General features: G+C 40.5%; 1 protein-coding gene across 2 annotated transcripts in view; it reads left to right on the top strand.

The window, feature by feature from the left end:
- Positions 1–6,281: 6,281 nt before the first annotated feature.
- Positions 6,282–20,348, top strand: part of Ccdc50 (coiled-coil domain containing 50) — a 64,110-nt gene continuing 50,043 nt past the window's right edge. The window contains exon 1 of one of the 2 annotated variants that reach the window (XM_075967629.1): positions 6,282–6,682. In XM_075967629.1, coding sequence (XP_075823744.1) covers positions 6,634–6,682 — 49 coding nt within the window. In that variant the 5' untranslated portion in view covers positions 6,282–6,633. The remainder of the gene's footprint in view (positions 6,683–20,348) is intronic. The other variant, XM_075967637.1, reaches the window with a different exon arrangement.

Raw genomic sequence — 20,348 nt, 5'->3', positions numbered from 1 at the left:
TATCATACAGAATCATTTTGGCTATCCTGGGTTTTTCTTTTTCCATATGAAGTTGAGTATTGTTCTTTTGAGGTCTGTGAAGTATTTTGCTGGAACTTTGGTGGGCATTGCATTGAATCTGTACATCACATTTGGTATTATTGCCATTTTTACTATGTTATTTCTACCTACCCCTAGAGCATGAGAGATCTTTCCATTTTCTGATGTCTTCTTCAATTTCTTTCTTCAAAGATTTAAAGTTCTTCTCATACATCTGTTCCACTTGTTTGGTTACAGTTACCCAAAGATATTTTATGCTATTTATGGCTATTGTGAAGGGTGATGCTTCTCTGATTTCTTTCTCAGTCCACTTATCATTTGTATAAAGGAGGGCTGCTGATTTTTTTTGAGTTAATCTTGTATCCTGCTATATTAATGAAGGTGTTTATGAGTTGTAGAAGTTCCCTGGTAGAGTTGTTGGGGTCGCTTATGTATACTATCATATTGTTAGCAAGTAGTAAGAGTTTTAATTCTTGTTTTCTGATTTGCATCCCCTTGATCTCCTTTTGTTGTCTTATTGCTCTAGCTAAAACTTCAAGTACTATATTGAATAGATATGAAGGGAGGAGTGGACAGCCTTGTATTGTTCCTGATTTTAGTGGAATCACTTTTAGTGTCTCTTTATTTAGTTTGAACTTGGTTGTCAGCTTGCTGTATATTGCTTTTATTATGCTTAGGCATGATCCTTGTAACCCCGTGCTCTCCAAGACTTTTATCATGAATTTTGTTGAAGGCTTTTTCAGCATCTAATGAGATGATTATGTGATATTTTTGTTTTTCAGTTTGTTTATATGTTGGATTACATTGACAGATTTTCATATATTGAACCATCATTGAATCTCTGGAATGAAGCCTACTTGGTCATGGTGGATGATTTTTCTGATGTGTTCTTAGATTTGGATTGAGTATTTTTGCATCAATGTTCATGAGTGAAATTGGTTTGTAATTCTCTTTTTTAGTAATGTCATTGTGTGGTTTTGGTATTAGCGTAACTGTAGCCTCATAAAAAGAGTTTGGGAATGTTCCTTCTGTTTCTACTATGTAGCACAATTTGAGAAGTATTGGTATTAGTTCTTCTTTGAAAATCTTGTAGAATTTTGCACTATCTGTTCCTGGAATTTTTTTTTTGGGGGGGGGTTGGGAGAATTTGGTGGCTGTTTCTATTTCCTTAGCAGTTATAGTTCTATTTAATTTGTTTGTCTGGTCTAGATTTAATTTTGGTAAGTGATATTCATCCAGAAAATTGTCCATTTCCTTTATGTTTTCCAATTTTGTGGAGTACAGGTATTTGAAGTATGACCTGATGATTCTCTGTTGTTATGATCCCTCCTTTTCATTTCTGATTTTGTTAATTTGGATATTTTCTCTCTGCCTTTCAGTTAGTTTGGATAAAGGTTTGTCTATTTTGTTGTTTTTCTAGAAGAACCAACTCTTTGTCTCATTGATTCTTTGTATTGTTTTTTGTTTGTTGTTGTTGTTTCTCTTTGGATAATGTCAGCTCTCATTTTGAATGTTTCTTGTCATCTAGTCCTCCCGGGTAAGTTCACTTTTTGTTCTAGAGCTCTCAGGTTTCTGTTAACTCACTAGATTGGGATTTTTCCAGCTTCTTTATGTAGGCATTTAGTGCTATGAACTTTCCTCTTAACACTGCTTACACTGTGTCCCATAAGTTTGGGTATGTTATGCGATCATTTTTGTTGAATTTTAAGGAATTCTTTAATTTCTTCTTTGACCCAGTGGTGATTCAGGTGAGCATTGTTCAATTTCCATGTGTTTGTGGGCTTTCTGAACTTAGTGTTGCTGTTGAGTTCTAACTTTAAGCCATGGTGGTCTGCTATAATATATAGCGTTATTACAATTGTTTTGTATCTGTTAAGTTTTTCTTTGTTACTGAGTATATGGTCAATTTTTGAGACCATTCCATGAGGTGCTGAGAAGAAGGTATATTCTTTTATGTTTGGGTAAAATGTTCTATAGATATTTGTTAAGTCCATTTGAGCTATAACATCTATTCCCTTGTTTATCTGTTAAGTTTCTGTCTGGCAGACAGGTTCAGTGGAGAGTAGGGTGTTGATGCCTCCCACTATTAGTGTGTGGGGTTTAGTGCACATCCATTTCTTTTTTTTTTTTTTTGATTTTTTCGAGACAGGGTTTCTCCGTAGCTTTTGGTTCCTGTCCTGGAACTAGCTCTTGTAGACCAGGCTGGCCTCGAACTCACAGAGATCCGCCTGCCTCTGCCTCCCGAGTGCTGGGATTAAAGGTGTGCGCCACCACCGCCCGGCTGCACATCCATTTCTTATTAAATTCTTTTTTTTTTTTTTTTTGCAAAAGGCACCTTTTATTCAGAATAAAGGACTTTTATCCTGAGTCTGAAGTACTTCCTTAGAACAGCTGCCCACGCAGGTTTGCAATGGAGTGGTCATCACACTGCTCTAGAAATGGTCATGCTAATTTTTATTGAAAGACTGTCCACAGGGCCAAGGCTTTTAAAAATGAGCTATTTCCCCACGTTGCATTGCAGTCCTCTGTTAAAGGTCTTCTAATCCTGAGCTTAAATTGTTCAGATTTGGGGCAGATACAAAGTAGGAGTGAGTCACAGAAGGCAAGTCCAGCCGTGCCGGGGGGGTTTCAAATCTTCAACTCTAGAAACTGGACGGGGAAGCTAGTTCCTTTCCATTACTTTCTCTCTTAAAAGGTGGCCGATTCTTTAACGAGTAGGCATGACTTTAACTTTCTTGCTTGTTTGTTTCCACTTTTCTTCTGGTCAGAAATGTGGGTGTTTTGAAGGAAAGCAAAGCCATGGCCTTTTGAGTACCTCACTGAATTAGTCAGCTTCTAGACAGGAAACATGTTCCAAGCAACATGATTTAACTGAAAAGAATGCAACTAAAAGACTATTCAACAGGGGTGTTGGCAAGCCTGGAGCAGCTAGCAAGAGTGGGAAGGCATTCAACCCAAACACTGCAGGGTATTGGGAGGAAGTGTGACCATCAGAGACCTATGCCAGCTTGAAGCTATAAAAAAAGAAGCTGTCAGACTCTCATAAAACCTGTCATTCTCATCCTCAGGCTCAACCTACTGGCCATCCCTTAAATCCTTTAGTGAATCTCAGACCACAGAGGACTGTCTTATCCTTCATCACCTCCTATCTTACCAGGCAACTGTTTCACACCAGGCAACTGGTTCACACTACTTGGATAAATCCAAATCTGTCTCCTATCTTGAGTCTCTCCTGCTCAGTGGGGGCTTCCAAAGACAAAACAAATCAACACAAAATGAAACAAAACCCCAAATCTAAAGAAACAATCCCCCTTTCTATTTTCCCATTGCGCAATGGGCTCTCTTGTGCCTCTCTGCCTTTTTCCCTAGTTGGTAAAACCTTTTCTCAATGCCAAGCCTGCTGATTTGTCTTTATTTTTGCTGCTAGCTTTTCTAATCATTATTTAGAAGGACATACCCATGGTGCACCCTCTTTTACCAACCCAATGGGATTCCTTATTTTGCTCTTTATTTTTGGTCTCTGTATCTTTCAATGACTAATTGAGCTTACTTCTTCTGAAACTCCATATATATATATATATATATATATATATATATATATATATATTCGATTTTTTAAAGACAGGGTTTCTCTTTAGCTTTGGAGCCTGTCCTTGAACTCACTCTGTAGACCAGGCTGGCCTCAAACTCACAGAGATCTGCCTGTCTTTGCCTCCCGTGTGCTGAGATTAAAGGCGTGTGCCACCACCACCCGGTAGGCATAAATACTTTAAATATTAATCTAGACTTTGACCTACTCAAAACCTGCTCAACTGGGTTCAGATCACCCCTTATGTCCCTCTTTTATGACACACTTTAACTTTAAAAGGGGGCAGCCATGACCTTTACTTTTCTAATGCACTATTAAAAACATCAACAGTTTAGTCTTTTTCTTACCCATTTCCTCAATGCTGAGGGTCTCACATTCTCTTCTTGGAGTCTGGGCCTATCTCTGATGTCCAGCCAATGGAACTGACTTGTCATCTATCCTCTCCAAATTACATTATTAAGAGTACATATTCCTACAATTACCTACATCTCCGGGCCAAACTGAAAGACCAGATGCTGTTGCATTGTTAATTTCTCTTGGCCTCATCTTAGCCAAAGGCTCAACAGCGGGAAGTCCTTATGAATGGCCAGAGCTTTCTAGAACTCACAAGGCAAATAACTACAACAGCCACAAAGTTTTAGTAATATGGAACTAAGTAGATTTACTTATAACCGTCATAATTCAGATCTATCAGGCTGTAGATTTACTTGTAACTGCTTAAGCCAGAGCTTGTCTATATCAGAATAAATGAAAAGCCTTTATTCTTAAAGTCTCCAAAAACATCATTTAAAATACTAGCAATTTTCAAAAGCAGGGACCTGAACTGGTGAATATTTAAAGATTAATTTGTATTGTATGTGTTAGTGTTTACCTGCATGTGTGTATGTATGTGCACCACATGTGTGCTAAGAGTCTCTTGAAGCTAGAAGGGGGCATTGGAGCCCCTGGAACTGGAGTTACAGACAATTGTGAGCCACCTCGTGGGTTCTCGGAACATAACCTAGATTCTCTGCAAGAGCAGCTGGTACTCTTAAAAGCTAGAGCAGCCTTTCTGGTTCTAACTGGCAAATTGTGAGATGGCTCAAAGAGCACAGATGTTTGTTTCTGGTCCCTGGAAACCGGAGGGAGGAAAGAAGGGGCCTTTTCAAGTTTGTCTTCTGGCCCATCATAGTTAAGTTTAGCACATGGGAAGAAGACTGCAAGACAGACTCTGTGGTTCCTCGCTTCCTTCGGATTTTATTACTTCAGGCCAAACTCAACAGAGAGCACAAACGAGGAGCCCCAAGTGATGCATCTATGGATGTCCGTCTCCCAGGATAGAGCTTGGAAAAAAAAAAAAGTGGAAATAATTCAGGGAGAAGAAAAGAAAAGAAGAAATGCTGTCGTTATAAATGTTCTCTGGAACCATTGAAGATTCAAAACAGAACCATATATGGCAGGACAATTAAAAATATCCCCAAGCCTACTTCGCTATAATTTCCTTCTTTACACTGAGTTTTAAAAAGTGTTCTGTTACAGGGATGTGCAGATTTTTCTTGAAAAGGCTTTGGTAGTACTTTAGAACTTGGGCTTAAAAGGCAAAATTGAAAAATGATTCGATATTTTTAGTCATTTGAGATGTAGTATTTAAACAAATATAAAATAGTCACTCATATTCAGCGGGCTGAATTTGACTTGTGGGCAGCAGCTTGGTCAACCTCTGATCTAATTTTTGCTCTAATTTTCACCTTAATATATGCTAGGCAATTTTAATGTCAAGTTAAAACCACACCACTTCCTCCTGACCTCTCACACCAGGATTCTGAGCTGAGATAGAACACCAGCTCAGGCCAGTCGCTGAAGCGACCTAGTGAACTTTGAGAAGACAGAGGCTGGGACAAGATTAGAGTCCAGCAATCCCGCTAGCAAACCTGGAAGCTCTGAGGAGGAATTGTTTTGCTCTGTATTTCCATGAGAAAGTGTCCTTTTCTTTGCTTTCTTTTATCTCTGCTTACCTTTAGTTTAGTTTCATTTGTCTGCTAGTGAGAGTCCCACTCAGGAAACAGAATACTAATTTGCCACCCTGCCCTTTGTGTAGCAAACCCAGGGAAGCAGTCTGCTCCACCCGATTTGGTCTCACACCCATTCTTTAATAAACATGCATGGCTCGTGGACTAAAGGACTGAAAGATAAGAGCAGGGATGACAGGAGTTTAGGACAGGAATGTCCCCTTAGGAAGAAGAGTCAGTTCCTACAGGAAAGTCCCACGCTGTGCCCATGGGAAAAGATATCCACAGGAAAGCTCGCCTGTTCCAGGGAAGCACAAATGTCAGGATTGCAGACCAATGTGTGGCATGTTGGCAAGGTGGGAAGCCAGATACAAGTCTCTGTCATAATCTCTCCACCCCGATACCGCACATTAGATTTGGTAGACATGCATTGGTTATTACTGAACGACTATGACTGACTTCTCCCGGCTGCTTGTGAACACTCTTTTTCCAGAAGGGCCCAGAATTTTATTAATTCGGTGTGCTTTAATTCAATGTGTTGTTCCCCCCTGTTAAAGGTCCATAAATACATATATATGCTCCAACCCTGGATACAGGAGAGCCTGCTTGGCACTCAGTAATCATTTTACAGAAGTCTCAATCTCAGAAAGGTTCTTAGACAGGTCCTATCAGGTCGGGCTGGCAGGTGCAGCCGTCGGTCCCTTCCTCCAGGACACAGATCTGTGGCCAGGTCTGGGCGCGGCAGCCACAAAAGCGAGGAGGAGGAGGCTGTCTGGCTCGCACGCCCATGCGTGCGGTGCAGCCCTACAGCTCCCGCCCCCCGCCGCCGCCACCGCTGCCGCCGCCGCCTTTCTGTCTCCTCTCTCCCTCCGTACTGGACTCCGGTGCATTTCCGGCCCGGGGGGAATTTGGGCGTCGAGCGGGCCCGGGTGCGCGGGTGGCTGCGGCCGGCCCGCGGGGTGGGCGTGCGTGCGCCTAGGTCTCCTCCGTGCGCCCGCCCGAAGCCGAGCAGGCGCCATGGCCGACGTGAGTGTGGATCAGTCCAAGCTGCCGGGCGTGAAGGAAGGTAGGCCGGGCTTCGATCGCGGGTCCCGGGGAGCGGGGCTGCGTGGGGCGCGGGGCCGGCCACGCGTGCGGAGACCCTGCCTGGGCCGCCAGAGGCTGCGGGAGGTTCCACGGCCGGGACCGCGGCCCGGTTCTGTCCAATGGACGCTTAGTGTGGTAGAAACCACAGCCCAGCCAGCCTGGCCAGGGCCAGGGGGCGTTCGGAATGGAGCCTTTGTTTTGAAACATGACCCTCACCTTCTGCTCTTTCTGCTTCTCTCTTCTCCCTCCTTTCTGTCCTCTACTTCCTCCCTCCTTCCTTCTCTCCCTTTTTTATTCTCCTCCCTTCTCCCTTCTACCACAGTGTCTGGCTGGCTCTTTCTCACCTTCCAAAGGGTTGTAAGCTTGGCATTGCCTTAAATGGATGGACCCCAAGTCCCCATAAGCATCACCCTCTCCCTTCTTTTTTAATAAAGACCAGAATGGAAAGGGTGGGGAGTCTCGTGACCCTTATTTTTCATGACTCCCACATTGAAGTCCAGGAAAATAAGATTGCCTAGTCCTGGCCAGGCCGAGCACTGCAGAAAGCCTTCATCACATGCCCTCGGGCCTAACATTTTTAAAAAATTGTTTTGGTTACTGGCTCATCTTAACTTCAGTCCTTGGCTCTCCAGTCTTAGGAAGTTCCAGACTTAAGCATGTCAAATCCCAGAATGTTTAAGTGTGCTATGGTAAAGGCAGAAGTTCGCTGGGCCTTTGTTGTGGATCCCATTGGTTTCTTCTGGGACCTGTGGCCAACCCTGGGGAGTGTGGAAATGAAAACTAAGGAATTTGCTTTCTTTCGGACTTTAGGTTTCCTTGCTAACTTAATGTGACGCAAATGGTCTTGCTCAGGCCAACCTAGAAATCCTAAGCCTCTTAGTGACTGCTTGGCTGCCTCTGCCCTGCAGTTAAAGGGAGCTCGGTGGCCCATAGTTCTAATTGTAACTGGTTTGGATCTAGTCCTTTGTTTCTAAAGGATAATAATGTCCTCAGGCTAAGCTTTTAGGGTTAGCATTTTTCCATCATTTAGGTTACTGGCTTGACTTTGGTTATTACGTTTTGTTTTTTTTTTAATTTATTTTTATTTTTTTAGTTCACCGAGGCTAAGAAGCAGAACGATGGGGAAGGCAAACTGGTTCTCTACCAGGAGACATGTTGTAGAGTTTGTCTCTTCCAGGCTGTCTCCTGCTTTTAGATATGGGTTTTGTGTACATGTGTGTTGGCTGGTTTTCTGGCTGAGGAGAAAGCCTTGGTAGTACTCTCATTGTTTGTGGGTGTGGCCGAGAGTGAGGCTTGGAGTTCAAACAAAGCCTGACACACAAAGCTTCAGCCCCCTGGTGCTGTGCCTTCCCCCTTCCCCAACCGTCCATCTTGTGTCAGTGACCTGGCAAGCACTTTATGTTTGTGATGTTTTGTAAGCCTGAGGTCTTCTGATTTCTTACCAAGACAAGCCTAAGTCCTGCTAGTGTCTGAGTTCACACTTGCCATCTAAAACTGTTTCCCATTCCCAAACACCAAGAGTCTGGGTACATTCAAATTGGTTTTCATTTTTGGAGAACATGCTTGGCATTCCTGTTTACATACTCTGATAAACTGATAAGAAAATATAGTGGGGCTCCCTTCAGGTGCCCTTGTTAGATTAGAATTTGATACTAGTTCACTTTGAAGGGTCGGAAGCTGTTGGAGTCGCTTTCCTTGGCAAGACCTGGTTTCTCTGGTTCTAAGATCATCAAAGGACAGGTAGGTTTATTAGGAGCACCCCCACAGTGGGGAGATTTTGATCTGTGAGGTATTCAAGTCTAATAACTTGTGTCTTTCTCTCATATAATGCTTAATTATGGCCCAGTTACCACCCAACAATATCTTCCCCCTAATTAAAGAGAACCCGACGGTGCCCACGGTGGAGCAGAGTGTGCCCTGACACTGTGCCGTCCTAAAACTCCAAGGGTCTTAGTCGCACTTTGCTTAATATTTTGGCTCAGGTTTTTTAATGTCATTAAAAAGATATCTGTCTCTGTGTTTTCCACTTTTCTTTGGATTTTAAACCTTGGTGGCTTTATTTATGTACAGTTACATCTGATGTCATGGGGTGGTTTCAGTGGAGTCTGGCAAGATGTAAATGTGGCCTTTTCTTACTGTCCTTTCTCTAAGAGAACGTAGAACACTTTGAAACGGATGTATGTATCAAGAACAGATATCAGGGTCCCATAATACTTCCATGAATTATTTCCTAGGTTAACATGTAATGTTTGCCTCTTCCGTCAGGCCCTTTACACACACACAGTCGGGAAGTTCATACTCTTTCAAAAGCGAATTAGGAAACAAGGACGACTGAGTTTATACAGGTGAACAGAGTTAAGTCATTTAAATGTCCATACACTCCTATCTCATAGTCAACGTATATTTGGAACATCCATATGCTTTTGTGATGGAAAATGTGTCTTTTCTTTTAGTGGTCTGCCAAATGTTGTTTTGTGTTCCTATTGTTTAGATGGCAAGGCTGATCGTTTGCCACTTCTTTAATAATCTGCACCCTCCACCCCATTGTGTGCCTGCAGGTAGCAGCATGGCTGACATTTAAAATCAGTGCGCACAGGAGTGACTTGTTTTTAGAGTATAGGCCCTGTTTTCAAGCCAATTATTTTTATAATAAAAGATAAAATTCTATATAGTTTTAGAAATAGCTATACAAATAGTCATACCTAGAAAATGCTGGTTGATTTTCAGTCTGAGACTCCCAGGTGGCACAGTGGGGTAAATTAATACTGTAACTTCAGAACTTCAAGAGGAAGATAAAATAATGCCTGCCCCAGTAAATTACCTAGTAGCTCCAGAGATCCAACACTTAATGCCTGCCCTCTGGGCAGCTGATGTGGTATCAGCATTTGTATGGTTGCAGAGAAAGTTTTCCTTTCCTTTTCTTCAAATTTCCACAGCAGATTGTGATGATTTTAATGAGATTCTGATTAAGACTCTTTGAAATATTTTATTTACCTCACTGTATTCTCCACATCTACATTCATGGCTTTCATGGAGCCAGAAATTATGCAGGTAATATATGAATATGTGAATGAGTGAGTAACTGAGTGAGTGTACATATTTTACATGTCCCTGTCTGGTTTAGAATTCTGTCTATACCATAACTCTTTTAGATTCCTTCTCAGACTATATGCTTTTAAAGACATAGTTCCTTTTAATTCTAGCACATACCAGTAATGCCATTATTGAGTTTATAAGGACACACATCTACATACACACATATTTATGTGAATATATATCTTGTAAGTAGAATTCATCTGATAAACATGTAAGACATACAAAAGAAGAAATTTCTGGTTTTATATTCTGGCTTTGAAAATAATACTGGAATAAAAATATACTAAAATCATTATTTTCTTAAAGTACAAAGGGGTGTGATACAATTTGGGAACTGTATAGACAGACTTTTACAAAAATAAATTTTTTTAACTCTAATATTTGGGTGTTTAGACTGCACATATGTCTGCACTATGTGTGTGTTTGGTGGCTGTGGAGCACAGGAGGTGTTGCAACGCCTGGAACTAGCATTATAGGTGATTATAAGCTGCCATGTGGGTTCTAGAAATTGAATACAAGGCAGCTGGAAGGACACTCAGTGCTTTTAACCTCTGAGCCATCTCTAGTCTCTAGACACAGATTTTCTAAAACAGTCTGCTCATTGCCATATAAGGTATGAGGGTAGCTGCATAATACAAGTGCCTTGGGCTAAATGGCTGAGATCTAGACTGCAATTTATAACGTGTGGAGTTGTTCTAAAGAACCCTCAGATTTAACTGTTTGTGCTGTGCTTGTAATCTCAACAAGCAGGGGGATTATAAATCTGAGGCAATCTTGAGCTACACATAAGAGACACTTTGTCAGAACCAAAACAAACTTGTACACTTTTACCATCATATGTGTTCCGAAAGTACCCCTAGCTCAAAGAGGTAAAAGCCTGTCCCTTTATTGTACTGTGCAGGTAAGTAATAGTTTCTTGAAATAATAAGCGCATTTCCCCCAAATGGACAAGTTGTTTTAAGTAGAAAACAACAAACACACGCACACACACAAACCCCACAATCCTCATGTAAAGAGAGTATAATTGCCATTTAGAAAATGTGAAGTGCACTGCCATTTTTAAAAAGATAGAGGAGAAAACACTACAAACTATTTCTGTTGGCAGAGTATTCCTTTTTATTATGAAAATGCAGGGAGCAGAGATGGGTATCGTGGTAAAGTGAGGTTTTGTTTTCGTTTTTTGTTTGTTTGGTTTTGGTTTTTTAAGGTTTCTCTGTAGCTTTGAAGCGTGTTCTGGAACTAGCTAGCTCTTGTAGACCAGGCTGGCCAGGAACTCACAGAGATCCGCCTGCCTCTGCCTCCCGAGTGCTGGAATTAAAGGCGTGCGCCACCACCACCCAGCTACAAGTGAGGTTCTTAGTGGGATTTGTTGCTGGTTCAGTCTTCCCTCCTTTCCTGTCCCTTTTTCTTCCAATTGCTGTGTGGATGTGTAAGTATAGCTTCTGAGTGCTTCATGTACTATTAGTGTGTTTAAGAGTAGAGTGAGAATCATGAATAGTAAGACTGTCTCAGAGATTTTTCTGAGGAGTTACTTTGGGGATAATATTTTCCATGATGCTTCATGGGCTTTATTTTTTTTAGCTAAACATTTTTTTTTTCTTTTCAACTCTCTTGTTTGAGCAAATAACTTATTCCATGGATTCCTGGAAGTCACACTCCTGCCTCAGTGTTTTTCTACTTGGAAAAAAATGCTTGTTTTTCTTGTATACTTAGCTTTCATGAAAGGGTTAATGTTTAAGGATATAAGCTGTCTAAAATTAAACTTCTTAGGGAAGTAAACTCAAGAGAAATCATGGTTCCTAGTTTTTCTTTCCTTCCTGTGTACCTTTTCCAGATAAATGAATTTTGCTTTAGTGACCAAAAGGACTGTTAGTGCCGTTAGATGAAGGATTTTTTTTAACTGGTGACACATTTAAAGATGTCCTTGCTTCATAAATAGACTGTTAGGACACCTAGATCTTTGATAAGACCTACAAAGGGTAATTGGTTTTATATTTAGATGTTTGAAATAAGAAACTAATATAAAAGAGTGCTCAGATACTATTTTTTTAAAGGTGACAAATAAGAACTGTTCTTTTTGAGACAATTTCATTTAAAACACATTCACAGAAACATGAAGGTGTGTACACCAGGTAGCTGGTGAGCATAGGGTCACGAAAACCTTACTTTTTACACAGTACTTGTTTACAGAGTACTTCCTCTTCTTTCTTTTCCTTCAGTGGAGTTCATTGAGTTATGATTTATATAGGATGAAATATCATTTTCTTAGTATATGGCTGTGAAGAGCTGTAGAGTCTATTTAAAAGTTTGCTGATTTTTTAATTAGACTTCTTATTGAGCTTGGACAATTCCCTATACATGCATCTTTAAGACATCCAATTTACAAATGAAGTCAGTTTTAAATCTTTGTCTAATATCACATCATTGTACACAACATTATTAAATACCTCTATGTACCCTTTTTAAATGTTGCGGTCTTGTACCTCATCAATCACAAACAAAGGATAACTTCTAGATTTTGCTCAGTGGAACTTGCCTAAGATAAATATTGTGATATTTCAGTTACTAGTGTCATTTTACTTTGATAGCAAACATTCTACCACTGAGCCTCAAACCTAGTAGCTAGTCCCAAGAGACCCAACTTTTAAAATAAGTTTCCTTTTTTTTTTAGCTTATTGCTTGAGTAATTGGCTGTCTTCTTCCCAAGAGATCCAACTTTTAAAATAAGTTTCTTTTTTTTTTAGCTTATTGCTTGAGTAATTGGCTGTTTTCACAGTCTCTTATGTGCATTTGCATAGATGAAGTGCTACTTTAGAGACTCAGTCAGAAGTGTACCTAGACCAATGTGCCACCAAACCTTGAAAGCTTTAAGCTTTATATCTGATGGATGTTTGTAATCCCCAGGAAGCTCCTTAGTGACAGATATGACAGATAGCTAGTGAGGTCACCACTGGGCTTTTTGCTTTGTCTTCAAGCTGGGGTTAATGTTCCTCGGTTTGCTCTAACCATGCATATGGTAAAGTGTGAACAGCATCAGTCTGTGCTGCCCTTTCCTCTGTCTCTGTGTTCACAGCTCTCTCAGTCTTGTTTCCTTACCTTAGAGGAACTCACGATTTACTTTAAGAATCACATTCTCCAACTTTGAGGACACTGGGAAATGAAGTAGAGAAAGATGGAGAAAGGACTCAATTAAGGCTCTGCTTGTTCCCATTTGTAGTTCCCATTTGTGCTCACATCTGGGCTAGCAGCTCTTTTAGAGAGCGTCATTGTCTTCATTTATAGGTCACATTCTGGCTCTGCCTACAAAACGTTTCTTGTTTTGTCAGTGATAGCTGGATTCTAAGTTGGGGTCTGCTTCTTTTGTTTCCCCAGATGGTTGCTGTCTGGCTTCATAATTTTAAACTGTTCTGTGTTGTATGTGCAACCCATTCTTTTGTTGTTGTTCTTTCCTTTTATTGAAAATAGATTCTTTCCTAATATATTCTGATTATAGTTTCCCCTTCTTCTCCTCCCAGCTCTTGCCTACCTCTCCTGTCTTCCAGGCCCACCTCCTTTCTCTTTCTCGTTAGAAAAGAACAGGCTTCTGAGAAATACCAACCAAACATGCCAGGTTAAAATATAGTTAGATAAAGCAATATCATCATTTTGAAGTTGGACTTGGCAAACTGAGAGGAGGAAAAGAGCCCCAAGAGCAGGTACAAGAAGGAGATACACACTCATTCTCACACTCTGGAGATCCATAATAAATAATAAATTAAAAATACAAAATAAACCTAAAAGCTTTACTGTATATGCAGAGGACCTGGTGCAAATGTAGGTAGGTCCTGTGCTTGCTGTTCCAGTCTCTGAGTTCATGTGTGCCTTGCTTAGTTTACTCTGTGGGCCTTGTTCTTCTTGTTCTCCAACTCCTCTGGCTCTTACATACTTTCTGCCTCCTTTTCCTTGTGGTTCCCTGAGTTCCGAGTGGAGGGGATAGAGATATCCCAATTAGAACTATGTGTTTCAATGTCTTTCTCACTCTGCTTAATATCTAGCCATGGGTCTCTGCATCTGTTTTCATTTGCTGTTGGAGGAAGCTTCTCTGATGATGACTGAACAATATAGCAGAATATCATTAGGAATCGTTTCAGAATGTCATTAAGTGTCATTTTAGTGATGCTTTTTTTTTTTTAAGACCTGTACCTGTAGTGTTTGGTTTTATCCTACATCTTTGGGCTGTCTTTTTGGTTACCATAAAGTATTGGGCATGAGTTCTGTCTTGTAGAGTAGGCCTTAAATCAAATCAGACACTAGTGACTACTCCTACCACCAGTTTTGTGCCATCCTTGGCCTGGCATACTTTGCAGACAGGACAGATTATAGGTCAAAGGTTTTGTGGCTGCGTTGGTTTATGTTTCTGTTTTGGTTGCCTGAAGAGCACCTTCCTGCACTTAACACGCTACTTTTGGTTGGTGACTCTAAAGGCCGGTGGCTCTAGGTTGCTCCTTCCTCCGAGGCTGCCGTGCTGTCCCATCATCCGCCCCTTGCTCTAGGGGCTCCAGCACCTAAGGCTGCTGGACCCATGCATGCTGCCTATTCCCTTGCTTTCCAGGTGGCTTATGGCAACCTCTCTTGTCAGGCATTCCGGATCAAGGTTGTCATCACCCATCCTGGTTGGAACGGTGAGCCATGAGTATGTTTTGTTGTTTTTAGCTCTGTAGGGTTGATGATTGAAAGCTGGTGACAGAAAGCGGCATTGTTGAAAGACCAGGGGTTTGATGATTGGGTGGGATCCTTGTTAGATCCTTTCTGGCTGTGTAAATGCAAAGCTTCATTGGCTGGTCAAACCTGAAGGAAACCAAGACTGTCTTGAGGGTCATGATTTATTTTGAAATTCAGAGTTATTAAGTGAAACATAAAGTGTACACTATAAAATACATTAGACATGATTGAGGCTTCATGCATTCAGTACCAGTGCGGTGGGACTTTCCATCTGGTGATGCTGCTGGCGGGTTGCTTTCTACTCTTGCCAGCATTGTCTCTGTGAGCCCTAACCTCTGCCCTCTGCTTGGAGTTTATGTCTTCACTATGCAGATGGAGGCTTTCTTCATTCGTAACACCTGTCCTACCTAGCTTAGCACGAGAAGTGATTCTCTGTAAGCCTGAGCTACCTCTTTCCCATGTGTCTCCTGAGCTCCCTTTAAAGTACCTATTCCTAGACCAGCCTGCCCCATTCTCTGAACAGTCCACTTTCTGTTGACTAGGCCACAGGCGGACTAGATTTTAGAGTTTTGTCTATTAGATAGTTCTCTGGAAAACTGTGTTTCCCGCACAGGATGATCTGGGGTAATTGAAATGCTGCTAGGGTACGACCTAGCATCCTTTCATGAGCTCACTTGGGTAGTGGTGGGACGAGGGTTAAGTCATGTTTACTTTCCTTATATGAATTCTCTCATCTCAGAGATATCTAAAGGAGTTTTGTATTTGGGTTTGTTGCAGGGAATAGTCTAATCTGTTTAAAGGTTGATGCTAGTTTTGTGAGACCCTGGTAAAATACATACATTATTCAGGAATTTCTGTGCCAGCTTTGATGAGGACACAGAAAATACAGTTTTAGATGGTGCTGCATTTAACTCTGAGTTCTCATGTGTGCTCTTTCCTCCTTTAAGGATTTTTAGATAAGTTGATTTTTAGATAAAGGACATTAACAAATAACATTCAAGTTTAACAGACCAGTTTTTTAAAAATAAAGAGAGATAATAGCAAACAATTCTGAAAGTTTTAGATAAAAAATATGTGCAGTTTGTAAGTTTGTAATGATTTAATGATGAAATGAAGGGGAAAAATCATAATCAAAGTAGCTCAAAGGTTTTCGCTTTAGTTATGTTTAATTTGTACTTTAGAATGATCTCATTCAGTTTAAATGGAAAAGGTAAAATCAGCACTCCTTTAAACACACAAATGCTCTAAGTATATCTGAGAATTTCTTACATGAATACAGTATATTTTGATCATATCCACTTCTCTTCCAGCTCTTTTCAGACTCTCTGCTCTATCACATCCGCTCCCAACCTCATGTCTTCCTGCTCATGTCTCCTTTTCTCTTCTTCCTTATTTTTATTACTTTTGGTTCTGTGTATATGTGTGCATCGGTGTGTGGGTGGGGTGACATGTATGTGGGTTCCTTGGAGGTCAGAGGCCTCAGGTGTTTCTAGAACTGGAGTTACGGTGTTAGGAGTCTCCTGGTGTAGGTGCTGAGAACTGAACTCGAGTCCTTTGCAATAGCTCACAACTGATAAGCCTTCTACCCTTTTAATACAGTCAAATATGCATGCAGGGTAGACGGCCATTAGAGTAACCTGGTGTGCTCATCTTCTTGCAGGCTGAAACATTAGGATCAAGCTTCCTCTGTCTACATGTAGCTACTCAGTTTCCCCTGCATCATTTGCGTCTCCTCTTCAGTGTGTGTGTGTTTTATTACTACAGGTGTGTGTTCTTATATCTGGGTTCTTTGATCTGTGGGTATGTCTGGATTGTGACTGTGCCATGTTTTTACTACTGCGGCAGTGTAGCTTTAAAACAGGGATGCAGACTCTCCAGTGGGACTGTACTGTTCAGGACAGTGTTGGCTAGCCTGGATGTTCATTGCTTCCCTATGGATGGTAAGATTGGATTTGTTTCTTGGTTTTTTATTCCTATGAAGAATTGTGATTGGAATTTTGATGGATTTGCATTGAATCTGTAGTTTGCTTTTCACAATATTCTAACAATTCGTAGGGATGAGAGGTCATTCATTTTGTATTTTCTTCAGTTTACTTACATTTTAAAGTTCTCATTTTATAGGTCTTTCATTTCCTTGCTATGTTGGGCTATTTTATTTTATTGAGGGTATTGTGAATGGGATTTCTTGATTTTTTTTCCCTTTGTGAATTTTGTCTTTGTCTTTTTGTTAGTTTTGTATCTGCTCACTTTGCTGAAGGTGTTTCTCAGTTCTAGGAGTTTCTTTGGGAACTTGGAATCTCTCATGAATAGAGTATTATCATCTGCAATAGACTTTGACTTCTTCTTCTATTTCTATTCCCTTTTATTTTCTTCTCATTTTATTTCTGTAGCTGGGAATCCATGTGGTTTGTTGAGTAGAAGTGAATAGAGTTGGTCCCATTATCTCTGATCTTAGTGTCAATGCTTTGATTTTTGCAGTTATACATGATGATAGTCATTAGTTTGTGATATAAAACCATCATTGTGTTTAGATATGATTCTTGTATTCCTAGTCTCCCAAGGATATATGTTTTTTTATTATAAATGGATATTTTATTGTATCAAAGGTCTTTTCCATGTCTATGAAGTAGCTATGTGAGTTACACCCACATTCCTAACTTGGTCTTTTGGATGTGTACTTGAATTTGCTTTACAAGTATTTTGTTGACAATTTTTGCATCTTTGTTGATTAGAGATATTGAGTTATAATTGTTTATGAAGTTGGTATGGGGTGATACTGGCTTTGTAAAAGGGTTTGGAATTGTGCCTCCATTTCTGTTTTAAAGAATAAATTTTGGAGTATTGATATCAGTTTTTTTTTCAAAGGTCTAGTAGAATTCTGTACTGAATTAATCTAGACCTGGGCTTTGTGTGGTAGGGAGAGTTTTATTACTGCTTTTACCTCATTGCTTGTAAATAATTCACTTCATCTTGGTTTAGTTTCCATAGATTTCCACCCATTTCCTTTAAATTTTTCAGTTTAGTGAAATGTAAAGTTTTAAAGTATGTTATCATGATTTTTTGATACTTTTTGGTGTTTTTTAATTTTTCCTGTTTTATTCCTAATTTTTCTAGTTTATGCCTTCTCTCTTTCTTTCTTTTGGTTGGTTTGTGTAAGCCTTTGTCAGTGTTATCTTTTCAAAGATCCAGCTCTGATCCATTGGTTCTTTTTATCGTTTATGTCATCTCTATTTCATAATTTCCAACTGTATCTTCATTATTTCTGCCTGTCTACTGCTTTTGGGATTGATTTGTTTTTGTTATTTTAATGACTTAAGATTCATTACCAGGTTATTTAATTCTAGGACTTTTATAAAATTCTTTCTTGATTCTTCAGTGTACCGTTCATCATTCCAGTGTTCTGTTTAGTTTCCATGGGAGTATATTTCCTGAAGTTTCTAGTCTTATCTCATCGTGGTCAGATAGAATACATGACATTACTTCATTATTTATGGATTTGTAGAGATTTTATTTTTGTCCCGTACATGATGTGCTCTAGAAAAAAGTTGCATGGGTTACGAGAAGAACACGTATTCCTTTTGCTTTCTTGTCAGAGTTTTACCCTATGCAATTTTTTTCCCAGTCCTATACTTGTCTCTTTTGGAATCCAGCTCTTTTTCTGTGTTTGGTTTTCATTTGGAACTCCTTGACACAACTGTGAGTTCGAGATAGCTGACTGATATGACCCTGCAGGGCCATCAGCCAGGATAGCTGTGTGCTGCCTAAAACATTGTTCAGAGCATGTGTTTGCTTCCCCAGGTTTTGTCATCCTTGTTGGGGCACAACGATGGTTCTGGAAGCAGCCACTGTGGACACGTTCCATAAATTGACACTTGCACTGCTTGGTAGATTTCACGGAAGAGCTCTTTTGCCCAGTGTGCAATTAACTGCATATCTGAGTTTACCAGATTCTGCACCTGTGAGGCGATGTGTTTGGTTGCAGTTCTAGCAACAGGTAGCTCCCTTGGTAGAGCACAGTTTTCAGGCTGGCAGAAGAGAAATTTTCTTGGGGCGTTGAGCAAATGGATTCTGGGGACTGGAGAAGCAGCTGATGAAGAGAAAATATTCCTGTTCACTTTGTTTCCCAACAGTGATCAGCCACTCATTCTGACATGGCTTCTAGTTCACTGTCTTACCAGGAAAAAAAAATGTTATATTTCTAAGGATACATATTAGCCTTTTTAAGTCTCTAAATAATTCTTATTTATTTTTGGTGCAGGGGATTGGACCTTTGGACATGCTAGGCAAACACTGTGCTACTGACCTGCCTGTCAGCCCTCCTTTCAAATAATTCTTATCTTTTATGTAACAAGTGACAGTGTAGTTTAGTAGTAGAGCTTTTGTCTTGGTTCCAGAACCTAAAATAAAACAAAACGAAAGTACCTTTAACACCCTTGTATACACACTTACACACAAATATGGACACACACTATCATGCACACTTTAGAACAATAAAAGTGAAGTCTATTCTCTGCATTTGAAAGGTATATGAACAGCTTGTCTTCTTTTTGTTCAAGATGCAGGCAGCCGCTTTCTGTACAGGATTCAAGATGCAGGCAGCCGCTTTCTGTACAGGATTCAAGATGCAGGCAGCTGGCTAATTTTATGTCACTTTGACACCAGCTAAAATCACTGGGGAAGAGGGAGTGTCCATCTTTAATGCCAGCACTCAGAAGGCAGAGGCAGGCAGATCTCTTAGATCTAGGCCAGCCTTGTTCACTGAACAGATTCCAGGACAACATAGGCGATACAGAGAAACCCTGTCTCTAAGAACCCAAAAAGAAAAACAGAAAAACGAAATAGGAAGAAAATGCCTCCACCAGATTGGTCTTCCAGCAAGCCTGTTGTGCATTTCCTTAAGTAGAGATTGATGTGTGGGGGAAGGCCCTGCCCACTGTAGGCGGGGCCACCCCAGAGCAGTCCATTAGGAGCAAAGACAGTAAGCCACACTCCTCCATTGCCTCTGTATTTATTTCTGCCTCCAGGTACCCGCCTTAGATTCCTGTGCTGACTTCCTCAGTGATGGACTGTGTGTGACCTGAGAGTTTTAAGAAGAAATGAACTCTTTCCTCCTCAGTTGCTTTTGGTTGTGGGGTTGTCACAGCACTCAAAACCCTGTGAAGACAGCCATAGTGTAACTGAGCATCAGGGCCCAGGAAACCTTTGAGCAGAAGGTGCAGTCTGCAGTTGATGACTGATAATGCCGTCTCCCTTTAACTGATAGTGGAGGCCTTGTGAGCACTGCTGGCTGGAGAAGGAGAAGCTTGCCAAAGGATGGTTAATGGAGGGTCGCTGATGAAGGAAAGCAAACATTTGTTGCTTTGCTTACTGGAAATAGCTTCACAGCAGTAGTGTGGAAATAGTTATTTGGTGCAGGACAAGGTTAGCACATCAGTTAACATATGTGGGTAGCTTCATGTAGGCTGCAGTGGGACAGATTTGTATCATTCTATTGAGTAAACTTTGTTTCCTGCAGTTCTGTCTCTTGGATGAATTCCTGGATCAATGTAGATTTTCCTCCACAGTGCCGAGTATGTGGCTCTTAAGTGAGAAGGAGCCTGTCAGAGTTCACTGTTGATCAGATGGCAGAATTTACACTAAAAGTCTTGATGTTTTCTAGGAGCAGATGTGCTTATATGTTACAGTAAGGCCATTGTATTTCTGCATATTGGTTAAACAATATCATGTTTCCTAAAATTAAATATATCAAAATGGTATATAGATTATGTAAAAAGTTTCCATTATAAAACAATTAAAAGTACAAAAATTAGGAAAATCCATCTAGCTTTAGTCACACAACTTTTTCCTGT

Source organism: Microtus pennsylvanicus, chromosome 1, assembly GCF_037038515.1.
Source record: "Microtus pennsylvanicus isolate mMicPen1 chromosome 1, mMicPen1.hap1, whole genome shotgun sequence".
Taxonomy (NCBI): domain Eukaryota; kingdom Metazoa; phylum Chordata; class Mammalia; order Rodentia; family Cricetidae; genus Microtus; species Microtus pennsylvanicus.
This window is presented reverse-complemented; position numbering and strand designations above follow the sequence as displayed.